Raw genomic sequence first — 14,238 nt, 5'->3', positions numbered from 1 at the left:
TAGTACCATAAAGCAACATACACGTAGCCCTGCAGATGACATTCACTGTACATACCCTGGTAATTAGCATGTGAAGAGGCAAACAATATTCAATAAATCAGTACCACATGCAAATGAGCAGCAACTTCTCAAAGAGATTAACACATTAAGAATCATTGACTTGACAAGAACAATGCATTTATAAGCCTATGAAATGCAGCGGATAGGTTATGAGAGAGGGAAATCCCCTAAGGATAGAAAAAAAAGAAATGTTGGAAGATGGGACTGGAGCAAAGCAGCTCGATCGATCAGTAAGTATTTATATATTCCTTAATAGATAAGTGGCCAAAGGAGATGAATGAACAGTTCTCAAAAAAATAATCAGCCAGACCTGATGCTAAATGTTTATAACCCCAACTACCAGGGAGGCTGAGGCTGGTGGATTAATGGGATGAATCCCAGGAGCAGGGAGTCACCAGGAGGGATGAACCAGCCCAGGTCAGAAAGGGAGCAGATCAAACTCCTATGTTGATCAGAGTAGGAGCAAGCCCGTGAGTGACTGTTGAGCTTCTTGCCTAAGATAAAGAAAAGAAAGAAAGAAAGAAAGAAAGAAAGAAAGAAAGAAAGAAAGAAAGAAAGAAAGAAGGAAAGGAAGAAAGAAAGGAAGAAAGAAAGAAAGAGAAGGAAGGAAGGAAGGAAGGAAGGAAGGAAGGAAGGAAGAAAGGAAGGAAGAAAGGAAGGAAGGAAGGAAGGAAGGAAGGAAGGAAGGAAGGAAGGAAGAAAGGAAGGAAGAAAGAAAGAGATGGAGGGAGGGAGGGAGGAAGGAAGGAAGGGTGGGAGGAAACAAAGAAAGAATTATTAACAACTATATGAAAGATTGTTCCCAAAGACAAATGCAAATTAAAATGGCTCTGAAGTTTCACCTCATACCCTGCAAACTGGCAAAGATGACAAAAGATGGGAATAGTATGGAACAATAGGCACACTATTGCATTGTTGGTGAAGCTGTGAAATGGTCCAACAATTGTGGAAATCAGTCTGGAATGATGTGAATAAAGTGACTCGAATTTTCTTTGGGTCAAATATTCTTTGACCCATTGCTCCAAGAAGACCAGTGACAAAAAGAAAGTTTCCTAGGCACCAATATGTTCATAGCATCCGATTAGTCAACAAGCATTTGTTAAGCACTATAGTGTCACTTGTTGGTCCTTCCTTCTCAAAGAGGACCAATGACATCAGGAGGGTGATATCTTGACTTATGAGTGAATTGGATTTAAGTGAGGCAGAGCTGCACAAAGTCATCAGTTTCGCTCTCTCCTCCAGTCACAAGACATAGGTCAGGATGTCTGGCAATCACCCAGCAGCAGGCAATATGCTTAGTCCTACAGATACAAAAAGGGAAAAAAAAATCAAACCAGTGCCTGCCACAAAGGAGCTCACCTTCTAATGGGGTAGAGACAAACACGAAAATAACGAGGTATGTACTAGATAAATACAGAGTAGCTGGAGGGTCATCTTAGAGGGGAAGAAGGCGCTTGCAGTGGGGAGGGACTGGGAAAGGCTGGCAGGAAGTGAGAGTTGAGTTGACGCTTGAAAGAGGCCAAAGATAGGAAGAGACAGAGATAAGGAGGGAGTGCACTTCGGCTACGGGATGCAGCCAGGTCAAAGACAGAGAAAGGGGAGATAGGGTGTTATGCATTGGCCAGCAAGTAGCTGGATCATAGAGTGTGTGAAGGGAAGTCATGTGTAAGAAGACTGGAGGCTGAGGAAGGGGCCAGCTTATAATAAACTTTGTGTCAAAAACATAGGATTTTCTATTTTATCTCCAAAGTAATAAAGAATCAGTGGAATTTATTGAGTAGGACACTGGGTCAGAAGTGGTTAGAATCATTTTGTTATCTCTGTGGAGGTTGAATAAAGTAAAGTAAATGAGTAGAGATTATAGGCTGGGAGAACAAGCAGCCGCCTATTGCAATCTCCTCAGTGAGAGGTAAGGAGGGCCTGCACCAAGGTGGTAGCAGTGTCAGAGGAGAGACCTTACAAAGTGGTGTATAGGAGAGACATTGCAAAGTAAAATCTGCAGGCCTTGATAAGTGATTGGATGGGAGGAAGATGACAAAGAGTGCGGAGTCGAAGGTGATGCCTAAACTGAGAGCCTCGGTGACCGGGAAGATGTCGGTATTCTTCACATAAAAAGAGAAGTTAAGAAAAAGGGATTTTGTTTAGGGGGTGTTTTTTTTTGAGAAAAGAATTAATTGGTGATGTGAGATTAGAGCTCAGGAGAGAGTCTAGGGCTGGAAATGATATGCAAAGAGATGATTACTGAACCCAGGGGAGCTGATGAGCTCACCAAGTAAGACAGTATAGAGGAGAGAAGCCTTGGAAGAAACCCATAGTTAGCCTAGACAGTTCTGCAAGCAGGGCATTTCCAGTCATTCAATAGGCATTTATTAAGTGCCTACTGTGTGCCAGGCACTGTGCTAAGTGCCAGGGATAAAGGAAAGGTAAAAGACAGTCCTTGCTCTTACAGATCCCAGTCTAATGGGACAGACAAGATGGAAACAAAATATATACTGGACAAACTGGAGATAATCAGCTATAGGAAGGCACCAGAAGAGGGATTGGGAAAGGCTTCCTATATTGCTTTGGAAAGTTCTCTGCTATAGCTGTAAAGAGATTATGAGAGGACAGAAAGAACTTATTCCCTGAGAGAATGGAATTTAACATATATTTATAATAAATAAGAATCTTAATAGACTAGCTGTAATCTCCAGTGCTGAATGGTAGGGCTGTGTTTCAGAGGTAAGAAGTCAAGAGTAAAAGTGATAGCCAAAGGGGACTCTGGCTCTGATTTTTCTCACAGCTAAAACATTGTAAGTTATTATGTTTTATTTTTAGTTAAGTTGTTAACAAACTGTCTAGCAAGTTACTTTGCTATTTATTCAAGTTTAGGAGATTACAGATTTTGATAGATCTAGAGAGGTGAACTAGTTATGGGAAAAAGAGGATGCTCTAGTTTGTTAGGTAAACATTTGGCATTAATAAATATTGATACTACATAATAAATATTTAATCAACAAGGTATGGTACAGAGCTAGCTGATTAATCAATGTGCCAGTGGCTGCATTTTTAGTAATTAAAAAGGAAATATCCAAATATCCCAGAATTTTGGACAATGAGAATGAACATGTTAACCAGTAGCAGGCTGAAGGTCAGCTACTCCACAAAGGCTACAATGAGTAAGGTCTACACTAGAACCAAGCTACATTTACAAAAACAAACCAAGAAACCCAAGCATTTGAGCATCTACTCTGAGCCAGACATCACGAAACAGCCCCTTCTTTCAAAGAGCTTACCTTCTATTAGGGACAACATTTACAAATATCTTTATAAGCTAAATGGGGAGGTGCAATTCCAGCGAATGAACAATGTTTTGAGATGAATACTTGACAAATAATAAGGATATGGATATACACGAGATATATAGATATATATATAATACATGTGGGTGTAGAACTTTATATGTATTATATATATATAGCATATACATATATGCATATGCTATATATTCACAACGTATATAATAAGCCCGTCCTAGAGGAAACAACACCTGTGTCATAAACGCGGGCTGTTTGGGATGAGCACGCCCTGGGTCAGATGCTGCCTGAGCCGGAGCCGATCCGCACGGACCTCCTTTCCCCAGCTCGGACTCGGCCTGAGCTCGCCGGCTTTCTGGAACAGAGGAGCCGGCTGGGCTGCAAACAGAAACTATGTAGCATTTACTTTCCCGGCTATAGCAAGCCACATACGCTCATTGACCACCAGATGGTGCTAGACGCTCCAGTTGCCAGCCCAGGTCGGCCTTAGAGGGACAACGTGCGCCTGCGCGGCTGCTTCAGAAGCTGCAGTGCCCCCTTTGCTCGCTAGAGGGTACTCCGATCACACGAGTGAATCCCAGCTCTTGAGGAACGTAGGCTCGGGTCTCGAGGAAATCACTGCGCGCGACGTGAGATGACGCCTCCCTTAGGGAAACAAGGTGCCGCATGGCTATCCCTCAGGTCGCGTCCGGAGCTCCCGAGGAATGACAGCCACTGGTGCTGGACTCGGGCTCTGGGACCGAGACTCCAAGGGCGCGGGGCGGTGCAAAGTCGGGTTGCCGCGGCGGATAGGCCCGGGATGTGCCAGCTGAGGACAGCCACGCCCCTTTCCAGGTTGTGGGCGGAGCTCCCTGGGGACAGTCCCGGTGTCATTTCCTCTCACGCGGGGCTGTAGGAGATGACGCTCACGGGGGGCGGGGACTTCGCGGATGGCTTTCCCACAGGGGGCGGGGCTCCCGATTACATTTCCCCGGTGGGCGGGGCCCGATGACGCTCGGCTGCGCGGAGAGGCGGGGGCCGGGGTTCATTGATAAAAACGCCCGGGCTCCCCCGGGCTCTAGCTGAGAGCCCAGCGTAGCTGCCCCGGGAGGCTAGAGGACTGGCAGGAGGCCGGCGTCGCGTGCGCGGATCTCGGGGCCGGGCTCAGGCCCTCCAGGAGCGCGGAGCCTCGGCCATGGAGCCGGCCGCCTTCCTGTGCCTGCAGTCTTTGGCCAGCTCCGAGCCCCGCGCCCGGACCCCGGGCAGAGTTAGTGACCCCCGGGCCGGGACCCGGGACCCTGAGCGCGGCCGCCCGGGAGCCGATCCGCTGCTGGACCCCACCCGCCTCATCAGGGACCCGCAGAGTGGCCGCACCTACCACCGGGGCCGCCTCCTGGGCAAGGTAGAGAAGGAGCGAGGCTACGGATCTGAACCCGGGACCGCGGGGAGGGTCTCGGGCTGTGAAAGCCGGCTGTTTGCCATCAGGGAGGGGAGACTGAGTTAGCAGCAGTGAGGCGGGGCCGGCCGAGTGAGGCTCCCAATGTCCTGACTGCTTTCCCATTCCCGATCCAGGGGGGCTTCGCCCGATGCTATGAGGCCACGGACACCAGCAATGGCCATACCTACGCGGTCAAGGTCATTCCCCAGAGCCGGGTGGCCAAACCACACCAGAGAGAGAAGGTAAGTCAGGTGGGAGGCCATTCTAGTCTGGGACTGGCTCTGGAGGAGGGGAGGGGTGGGAGTTGAGGAGGAGCCCGTGGCCAGAGTGGCCCCTCTCTCCCCTCCTAGATCCTTCAGGAAATCGCCCTGCATCGCAGCCTCCACCACCGGCACATCGTTCGCTTCTCACACCACTTCGAGGATGAAGGCAGCATCTACATATTTCTGGAGTACTGCAGTCGAAAGGTTGGGGGCCCAGGGTGTACTGGCCTAGGTTTCAGGGGAAAAAGAAGGGAATAATTGAGACTGCTCTTTTTCCCAATCACCCACCCATGGAGGGGCTGGGGGTTGTTGGCCAGAGGGCCTGTCAGTCTAAAGAGGGCCTGAGTCCTGACTTTTAAACTCGGGGTTGTGGCCAAGGACAGGTCACTTTCTGGGCCTGTTTTCTCCTATCTGAGTGGGGGTGGCTAGGCTCAAAGGGCCCTTCTGGCTCTGCTTTTCCGGCATCCTGAGAGCCCTGTGAGGACTCTCCCCTGGAGTAATGGGGGTAGGGGGCCTGATCAGAGCAATGGGCTGCTGCTGTAGCCTACTGGCCTTCTGAAAAACTTCTATCCCGAACCTCCCTCCCAACCTTCCTAAAGGGAGAAAAGGAAGACAAGTCCCATCCCAGAATTTCCCTCCCAGAGCTACAGAGTGGCCAGGCTGGGAAGGACCCTGGAGCTCAGCTCCTTAGTTTCACAGAGAGGGAAAATGAAGCCCCAGGGCCACACAAAAGGGTCTGGGGCTCTTTGCCATAGCCCCCTGCCTTCCCCAATTCCATGTTAAGGTTCCTGACAGTTTTCTCCCTGACTAGTCCCTGGCACACATCTGGAAGGCGAGGCACACACTTCTGGAACCCGAGGTCCGGTACTACCTTCGACAGGTTATTGCTGGCTTGCGCTACCTGCACCAACGAGGGGTCCTACACCGAGACCTCAAGCTGGGTGAGTCCCAGGAGAGGGACCCCGCTGGGCTAGGCCCAGAGAATGTTCAGGGCCACTTCCAGGAGGGAGTCCTGTCTTACCTCCCCTCCCTGGGTACCTGAGGGCATAGAAGCCAAAGTGAAGGGCAAGAGGGGAGGGCACATAGGAAGAGCCAACCCGTGGGTCAGTCAGCCTGTGCTCCATCCCTAACACACCCCTGCTGACTCTTGGCCTGCAGGAAACTTTTTCATCACAGAGAACATGGAGCTGAAGCTTGGGGACTTTGGGCTGGCTGCTCGACTGGAACCCCAGGATCAAAGGAAGAAGTAGGTGGCAGGAGTCTTGGGGAGCCCCTTCTTAGCCAGATGGTCCTGCGGGACCAGCTGGCAGTGTGGCCTTCTGTCTCTAATGGCTGTCTATTGTCCCTGGGACAAGGGGGTGTTATCTGGGACCTGGAGACAGTCTGGGTCTTTGTTCCCAGCTAGGAATGGGCCAGGCGGGGGAGGCAGGGGGAGGCAGGCAGTTGTATCCTTTCAAACATCTCTTCCCCCCAACCTCCCCCCACCCCAACCCAGGCATAGAGTGAGGCCTGCTGGGCTTGTGGGGGAAGGGCCAGCTGGAAGGGTAAGGCTCTGACGGGCGGTTCTAACTTAGGAAACCAAAGGCCCCAGGTGGCTCTTGCTGTTTCTGAGTTCCTCCCATCCCTTCTGCCCTCAGGACCATATGTGGGACCCCCAATTATCTGGCCCCTGAGGTGCTGCTACGCCAAGGTCATGGCCCTGAGTCTGACGTGTGGTCACTGGGCTGTGTTATGTAAGTGTGTCCCCCAAGGGGGGGCCTGGGCTGGGGAGGGAGGGAGGCCATAGGGCCCAGGCACCTCTGGGAAACCAGGTCTTCCTGGGGTTGGAACGAGGCTCTGGATGTGAGCCCACTGAGCTCATGGCCCATGGCCACCACCCCTCCTCCCAGGTATACACTGCTGTGTGGGAACCCCCCCTTTGAGACGGCTGACCTGAAGGAGACGTACCGTTGCATCAAGCAGGTTCAGTACACGCTGCCTACCTACCTCTCTGTGTCTGCCCGACACCTCCTTGCCTCCATCCTTCGCCCTGTGCCCCAAGACCGGCCCTCACTGGAGGAGATCCTTCAGCATGAATTCTTCACCAAGGTCTGTACTCAGCCCAGGGTGACATGGCTCCATCTGTCTGGGGCCTTTTGGGTCAGGGAGTATTGCCATGGCCCCATCCCACGCTACGGCTTCTGTTCCTCTTAGGGCTATACACCAGCTCAACTGCCCCCCAGCAGCTGCACCACAGTCCCTGACCTGACCCCCCCCAGCCCTGCCCAAAGCCTCTTTACTAAAGTGACCAAGAGCCTCTTTGGCCGCAGGAAGAACAAAAGTAAGCTGGATGTGATGGGCATCAGGGAGCCATAGGGGGTTAGGGGAGGGGGGTGAGGGGGAGACCAGTGGGGAGCCCTGGGCAGAGCCGAGCAGTAATGCTCTGTGCTTTCTCCCGCCCAGGTAAGACAGCTCTCCAGGAGCAGGACAATCTCTCCCGCCTCGTCAGTGACCTTGTGCTTACCTCCATCTGCCCTCAGAGCAGCTCCAAGGAGCCAAGGCATGCCCAGGTGAGGAGGGGAGCCAGGGCTGTGGGGGCAGGTGTCTTTGGCCCTCCTGACCTCGGTGACCCAGCCTGACTCACCTTCTGCTGCTGGGCGAAGCATCCTGGGATGAAAGGGGCCTGGCAGCGTCCAGCTTCCTCCTAGCCTAATTGCCTTTGCCTCATTAGGCCCTGGCTGTGGGCATGACTGTCATAGTCAGGGACCCCAGAGTTCAGTAGTAGGGAGTGGCTGGGGAGGGCTACCTCTCCTATTCACCTGCCCTGCCCCCATCTTTTCTCTCCCCAGGAGGAGGCTGATGTTGCCCCCAGCCTTGCAGAATCTGCCCCTGAAGAGGGCTCCCCCAGGTCCTTGGCAGCCATGGGCAGCAGCTGTGAGGGTGAGCTGGGGGAAGAGAGGGAAGTTCCCAGGGGTGCCCTGGTTTGCGGCAGCCTAGGAAACTGTTCTGAGTCCTTCCTGATGAGCCCTCATCTCCCCCCACACACATTGCCAGGGTCTGAGGAGTGTCTGACAGCAGCCACAGTTGTGGAATCTACCCTGTGTGCCCTCAGAAACTGCCTGGCCTTCATGCCCCCAGGTACCTGGTGAGGGCGGAGGGTGGGAATCTCTGGAAGCCTGTGGGATCAGGGCAGTCCCTCACCCTTTTCTGTTCCTTCTGCCCCCTCCCCAGCCAAGCAGAACCCAGCACCCCTGGCCTCATCAGAGCACCTGCTGTGGGTCAGTAAGTGGGTGGACTACTCCAACAAGTATGGCTTTGGCTACCAGTTGTCCAGCCGGCAGGTGGCCGTCCTCTTCAATGATGGCACCCACATGGCCCTGGCCTCCAACAGGAAGTAAGTAGCCCTCCCTTCTGGTGGGCAAAGATGCCTGGGCTCAGACCCCATTCTGGCTCCTTCCTACCCGAGGGTTTTGGGAAGGCCATCAGTTTTCCCATATATAAAAAGCAGCTGTGCCTAGGTTGTCCTTTGAGGTCCCCTCAGCTGACCCCTACTTTTCCCCAGGACGGTACATTACAACCCAACCAACACCAAACACTTCTCCTTCCCGGTGGAGGCGGTCCCTCAGAGGCTGCAGGGCCAGCTTGGGGTCCTTCGATACTTTGCCACCTACATGGACCAGAACCTCATGAAGGTAGGTCAGGGTGCAGGGGCAGGTGTTCAGTCCAAGCACCTGGGTTGTTTGGGCAAGTCCCTTCTGCTGCCTGGGCCCTTGACATTTCACTGGACAAATGAAAGTCTGAGCCAGCTGCTTTCCCCCCATCAGCAACCCCGGAAGGGGCCTGACCTAACCAGGTATCTTCTTGTCCCCCCTAGGGTGGGGACCTGCCCAGCCTGGATGAGGCAGAGGGCCCTGTACCCCTGCTCCTGCAATGGGTCAAGACTGACCAGGCCCTTCTTCTCCTGTTCAGCGACGGCACGGTGCAGGTGAGGGCAGGCGGGGCTGCGGGCAGAGGAGGGAGCGGCCTCATCCCCACGGGAAGCCCTGACTGTCTTTTTCCCGCCAAGGTGAACTTCTACGTGGACCACACAAAGCTGATCCTGAGTGGCTGGGAGCCCCTGCTCATCACCTTTGTGGCCCAGGACCGCAGGGCCCGCACCTACCAAGCCCCTCACCTGCAGAGGCTGGGCTGCGCCCCTGACCTCCGGCTGCGGCTCCGCTATGTCCTGCGCCTGCTCCGACAGCGCAGCGGGACGTAGGGGCCCTGTATGGCCCCCCCACCCTGCGGACCCTCAGAGGGCTGGGGAGGGGGCCACCTCCAGAACCTGCCCCAGCTGGCTTGGGGGGGAAGCGGGGTCTGAGAGCTGCCCCAGTTCGGGGCCCAGCCCTGAGGCTTTTAGGGGCGGTCTCCCCACTAGGAGGGGGTTCTCAAAGAAAGAGCAGGACCTCTCAACTGTCAGGTCCAGCCTCCGGGCCTTTGTCCCGAGGGAGTGTTGCTGCCCCTGGAGGGCTGCCCCCCTCCCCCTCCCCACAGGCGTTATTTATGACAATAATTATTTTATTTATTAAGCTCGGTTTATTTATTGGGCCCGCCCCGCGCCGGTCACTCGCAGTAGACGCCGTGCACCACAGCCACGGCGAAGAGTCCGCCGGCGCACACGGACGCGGAGGCGTGCCCGTCGCTGGCAGCGTCCCAGAGCGCGCGGCTCGCCACGCGCACGCCCTGGCCCGCGCGCTGCCCAACCACCACGGTGCACACCAGCTTGTAGCGCGGCGGCAGAAGCTCACGCACGCGCCTGCGCACCAGCTCGCAGAGGCTACGCGTCAGCGCCCCGGCCCCGCCCGCCGAGTAGCGCGCGCCGTTCAGCGCCCCGCTCAGCACGGCCTCCAAGGCGCGCTGCATGTGCTCCGCCTCCCAGCGCGCGCTGGGGGCGGGGCCTGGGCCTAGCCACGCCCCCAAGGCCGGCGCCGGGGCCCTCCGTGCACGGGCCCCCGGGAGCGAGGAGAGCGCCAGGCCCAACGAGGAGCGCCGAGGCCCGGACCCCAGGGCGGCAGCCAGCGAGGGGCGGCGAGACGGGACCAGGACCACCCCGAGCAGGGAGCCCCGGCGGGAGCCCGGCACTGCTGCACCGCGAGGCTGCTCCTCCATATTGCGCAGGCGCACCGTCCCCCGCTCGTCTCCGCTACTGCGCAGGCGCCCCGGGTCGCCCTCCTCCTCCTCGGGACGGGTCGTCTCCACGAGTCTTTTCCCGGCCATCGCGAGACCGGGAGTCGCGGAAGGCCCCTAGCCCCGCCTGTTCTCCGAGTCTTGGGCCTAGTGGGGTGTTGCCTTGCGGGGACGAAGGTTTTCCTGGGATGGGGGAGGGGGACGGACAAGCAGGGAGGGTAGGGTCAGGACCCCGGCCTGGAAGTCACGTGGGATCGCCTTCCACCCGAGAGTCACCGTGGCCGTGGGCAGGTCCTACTTGTGTGACCCTGGGTGAATCAGCCTTTATCTCCCTGTGCCTCAGTTTCTCCGCGTGTAAAACGGGAACAATCCTGTCACCCACCTCCCAGGCTTTTCGTGAGGGGTCAGAATATTGTAAAACTCTTTGCAAACCTTAGAAACGCTATTTATTTTCTTATCTGCAAAATGGAGTTGGCCCTAGAATCCTGGGTCTGGAGCAGGAAGGGACCTCCGACCATCCGTTCCACCCCCCTCTCTACAGAGGAAGGAAGAAGCCCACGGGAGAGGCGTTGGTGGTCTGCGGGGATCCCACGTTGGGTTATGGCTCCTCTCCTGGGACTAAACTCCCGTGGACGGATTTGGGGCCCTCCCCCTCCTCTCCAGCCGCACCTCTCCCCTTCACCCCCAATTCTTTCCCGGTACCCCCCCCATCTCTGTGCTCCTGGAGCCCCTCCCTACCCCAAGGCTATCCGCATCTTCTTGCCGTCCTAGGGAGGCTGGGCCAGGTTTTCCCACCCCCATCTCCCAAAGCTCCCTGAAACTCCCCGAGGGCACCTGAGTCACCTGCTTCTGTGTCATGCCTGGTGGGTCACCTGCTAGCTGGTCAACAAGCCGCGGAAATGAGCCCACTGGCCCGGCCCAGCCTATGTTGTGACCGCTGTCGCTAGGTGATGGGGCCGGGGTGCAGAGGCAGACCTGTCAGCTTCCACTCTCTTTTCCTCCTTCCTCCTCCACTGCCATCTGTCCCATCTTGCCTGAGATCCTGCTGTCCCAGAATTGCTGAGCTGGGGGAGGGTTTGGGTCACGCCTCAGAGAAGCCTCCCTGTCTAACAGAAGCCCCTGATAACATCCCCTTTCTTCTAAACTCCTGGGACGAGCATCTCGCTGCTCACCCTGCTTGATCTGCCTTGCCATCCCCTCCCACTTCCTGCCACCTTTCCCCCATCATTGCGCTTGGTTCTGCTGGGGCTCAGAGGGAGGTAAGGCTGCGGGTCTAGTGCTTTGCCAACCGAGCCAGTCCCAAGCAGCCCCTCAGACGCATGAAGCCTCCTCCCTGGGGATCAGAAGGCAGCTCACAGAACACAGCTTCCTGTGTTCTCTAGGACCCAGTGTGTCTGTGGGCCCTTAAGGGGTTTAAGGCCAGCAGAAGAACAGCCTGAGGAGCCAGCCAACTTTCTCATTTTACTGATGGAGCGAACTGAGGCCTCTGGAAGGGATTTGCTCAGGGTTCATTTCCATGTGTTTATCGCTCTCCAGAGGCAGCCTGGGTGTGCCCCGATTTTAGGACCGAGGACAGTGGGAATAGCCAGTCCCAGCCTCCCTCAAATGCCCCTGGCATTTTTCTTTCCTAGAGTCACCTACCTCATCTAATCTTCAGGCAAAGGCTGGGTGACTTTGGCCCTAGACCCCTGCTCTCCTAAGCCCAAGAATCCAGTCTGAAACCCTAGGAGCAAAGCTATATTGTCGATTGTCCTTTGTTCTCCAAGAGGACCATCATATCAAGGAGGTGACACCATGACATGCAAGTGAATTGGATTTAGGTGAGGGAGGGCTGTGCAAAGTCACCAGCCTCACCTTCTCCTCCAGAGCCATCTGGGTCCAGTGGCCAGATCTATGTCAGAATAACTGGAGATGGCCCAGGATGCAATGGGAGACCTTAAGCTAAGGTCGCTAAAGGGTCTCAGTTTGACTGAGGCAATGACCATTCTGTGATTAGGGCTTAATAAGAAATGAGGCAGAGAAAGGCCTCTTTAGTAAAAAAAGAAATCGATCTGGGAGGGGAAGACCCTCAGAGTTTTCTGGCCAAAACAGAAGCATTTTCTATTTACATTGATTCTGAACCAATCAGAGCCAGCCTGGTATGGGACCTATTGTTGGCCAATCCATGGGAGCCTGAGTGATCGAGGATTAAGACTGGTGTTTAAGAAAGAAACAAAAAAAGATTTCAGAGATAAAAATTTACATTCTCCTTGGGCAGAGCACCCACAGGGAGAGAATTTGGGGAGAGTGGACAGAGATTGGACAACGCAGGGAACAGTAGTTGCCCTAATCAATCAGCCCAGCTGGCACTTGCTAAACACTGTGTGCTCTTTGTTAGGACCTGGGGATCTTCCACACACAACTTACTCTCTAAGCAGAGAGGACGTGGCCGTACAAAACCAATGTAAGGGAGTGGGGGCGGGGAGGGGGGCAGCAGCCGAGAGGTCAGGAGAAAGACCCAAAAGGAGTCGGAGCTTGGGCTGAGCTTTGAGCCTGGAGAGAAGCCAGACTTCCCATAAGGGACAGGGGTTGAGGGAATACATTCCAGGGAAGTGGGGGGTGGCTAGTGCAAATACCATGCAGTGAAGATCCTGTAACATTTTAAGGTCCACAAAGGCCTCCAGCCAACAGCCTGGGCTGAGGAAGAGGACTGAGGGCTCAGTTGCCAACTCCCAGGCCACGGTCAAAGAATAGAAAGGGGCTCAGGGCTCCAGGAGGAAACCTCAGGCCGTGTAGGAGAAGGGAGAGGAAGAGTGGGAGGGGCTGAGCCAACAGCTTTCTCAAATGCTCCAAATCCAGGCTTACCGGAAGCCAGACAGCCAGACGGAAATCTGCAATGAGGGCAGGAAATACTTACCCATCCCCCTCTGTGCTGTCTGCTCCCTTCATCAGAAGCTGTTGGACTAGGCCAGCCCATCTCATCTCCCCATTTTAGAGAAGGGGAATCCAAGGGGCCCAGGGGAGGAAGGCTGATTCACCTTCCTACTCCCTGGCCCAGCTGTTTCTCCTAAACCATGCTGGAGGCGTTCAGCTCAAGTCCCTGCCTGCCCTCAGGGAGCTCAGTCTGGGAGGAGGAGGGTATAGTCAGAGCCCGGCACCACTGAGTACCACTGTGTGAGCGTGGGTTGGCACTTCGGGCTCAGCTTGGAAGGGCAGAGGGGGAAGGGGCTCGTGGGAGAGCCAGCTGGCCATGCAAGGGAGTCCCAGAGGCTTCCTGGAGGGAGGGGGAAGGGACCATAATGGCAGCCAGCTCTATTGCGGAGAATCAAAACTGAAAGGGGACTTAGAAATCCTGGGGTGATAATGGTAACTCATAATGACTGGTTGTCCTTGGCTCGCTGTGCAACATCACCCTTGTTACCCTGACAACAGGCTCCCCTCTGAATCCCAGAAACTACTGGACGTGGACTAGTTGTCTCCCTGTCTCCAAGGAATGCCAGTTCCCTGAGGGCAGGACTAGATGCTCTACCAGTGCTGCTGGGATAGAAGGACGTTTCTGAAAGCTTTAGCATTTATCCAAGTGGAGCCTTACTATGAACTCCAACTGATATCTGAGGAAACAAACTGAGGGAAGCCAGTGTCAGAAGCAGGCAGTGGCGGGTGGAGGGGGGGAGGCCTCTTCCTCCTGTATCGCTCCAACCCTAAGGCTGGAGAGAACCCCATTTGAACAAGGGTGCCTTCCACCAGAACGCAGATATGAGCATCCAGCCTTCACTTGAAGACTTCTGCTGATGGGGAACTCATCTCCCCGGGCAGTCTATTCCACAAATGGAATAGACTCTAATTATATGGGAGATTTTCCTTAAGTCAGACCTAAAGTGGTCTCTACAGCTTTCCCCTTCTTCCTCTCTTCCTCACTTCCTCAATCCTGGTCGTACCTTCTGGGCCCAAGCAGAACAACTTCTTATAATAGTGTTTTAAATACTTGAAGTCATCTCTAAACTAAACACCTTTACCTTACGGTGTCAGAAACTGAGACCCAGAGAAGTACCTCAGTTTACCCAAGGTCACCCAGCTG

The 14,238-nt window shown here is 54.7% G+C and overlaps 2 protein-coding genes across 2 annotated transcripts; one reads left to right on the top strand and one right to left on the bottom strand.

The window, feature by feature from the left end:
* The first annotated feature begins 4,530 nt into the window (after positions 1-4,530).
* PLK3 (polo like kinase 3) lies at positions 4,531-9,584 on the top strand. Its single transcript, XM_036756214.1, has 15 exons — positions 4,531-4,737; positions 4,908-5,015; positions 5,124-5,240; positions 5,848-5,977; positions 6,195-6,282; positions 6,674-6,769; positions 6,926-7,124; positions 7,230-7,356; positions 7,479-7,585; positions 7,865-7,955; positions 8,070-8,153; positions 8,247-8,409; positions 8,578-8,707; positions 8,890-9,000; positions 9,082-9,584. The coding sequence occupies exons 1-15, from the start codon at positions 4,531-4,533 to the stop codon at positions 9,271-9,273; spliced, it is 1,950 nt and encodes a 649-aa protein (XP_036612109.1). The 3' UTR covers positions 9,274-9,584.
* A 33-nt stretch (positions 9,585-9,617) lies between these two features.
* DYNLT4 (dynein light chain Tctex-type 4) lies at positions 9,618-10,279 on the bottom strand. The gene has a single exon (XM_036753216.1). It carries the CDS (start codon positions 10,269-10,271, stop codon positions 9,618-9,620), a length of 654 nt encoding a protein of 217 aa, XP_036609111.1. The 5' UTR covers positions 10,272-10,279.
* Positions 10,280-14,238: the final 3,959 nt, after the last annotated feature.

This window comes from Trichosurus vulpecula, chromosome 4 (assembly GCF_011100635.1).
Source record: "Trichosurus vulpecula isolate mTriVul1 chromosome 4, mTriVul1.pri, whole genome shotgun sequence".
Taxonomy (NCBI): Eukaryota; Metazoa; Chordata; class Mammalia; order Diprotodontia; family Phalangeridae; genus Trichosurus; species Trichosurus vulpecula.
Note: the sequence above shows the minus strand (reverse complement) of the source record. Positions and strands in the feature narration are given on the sequence as shown.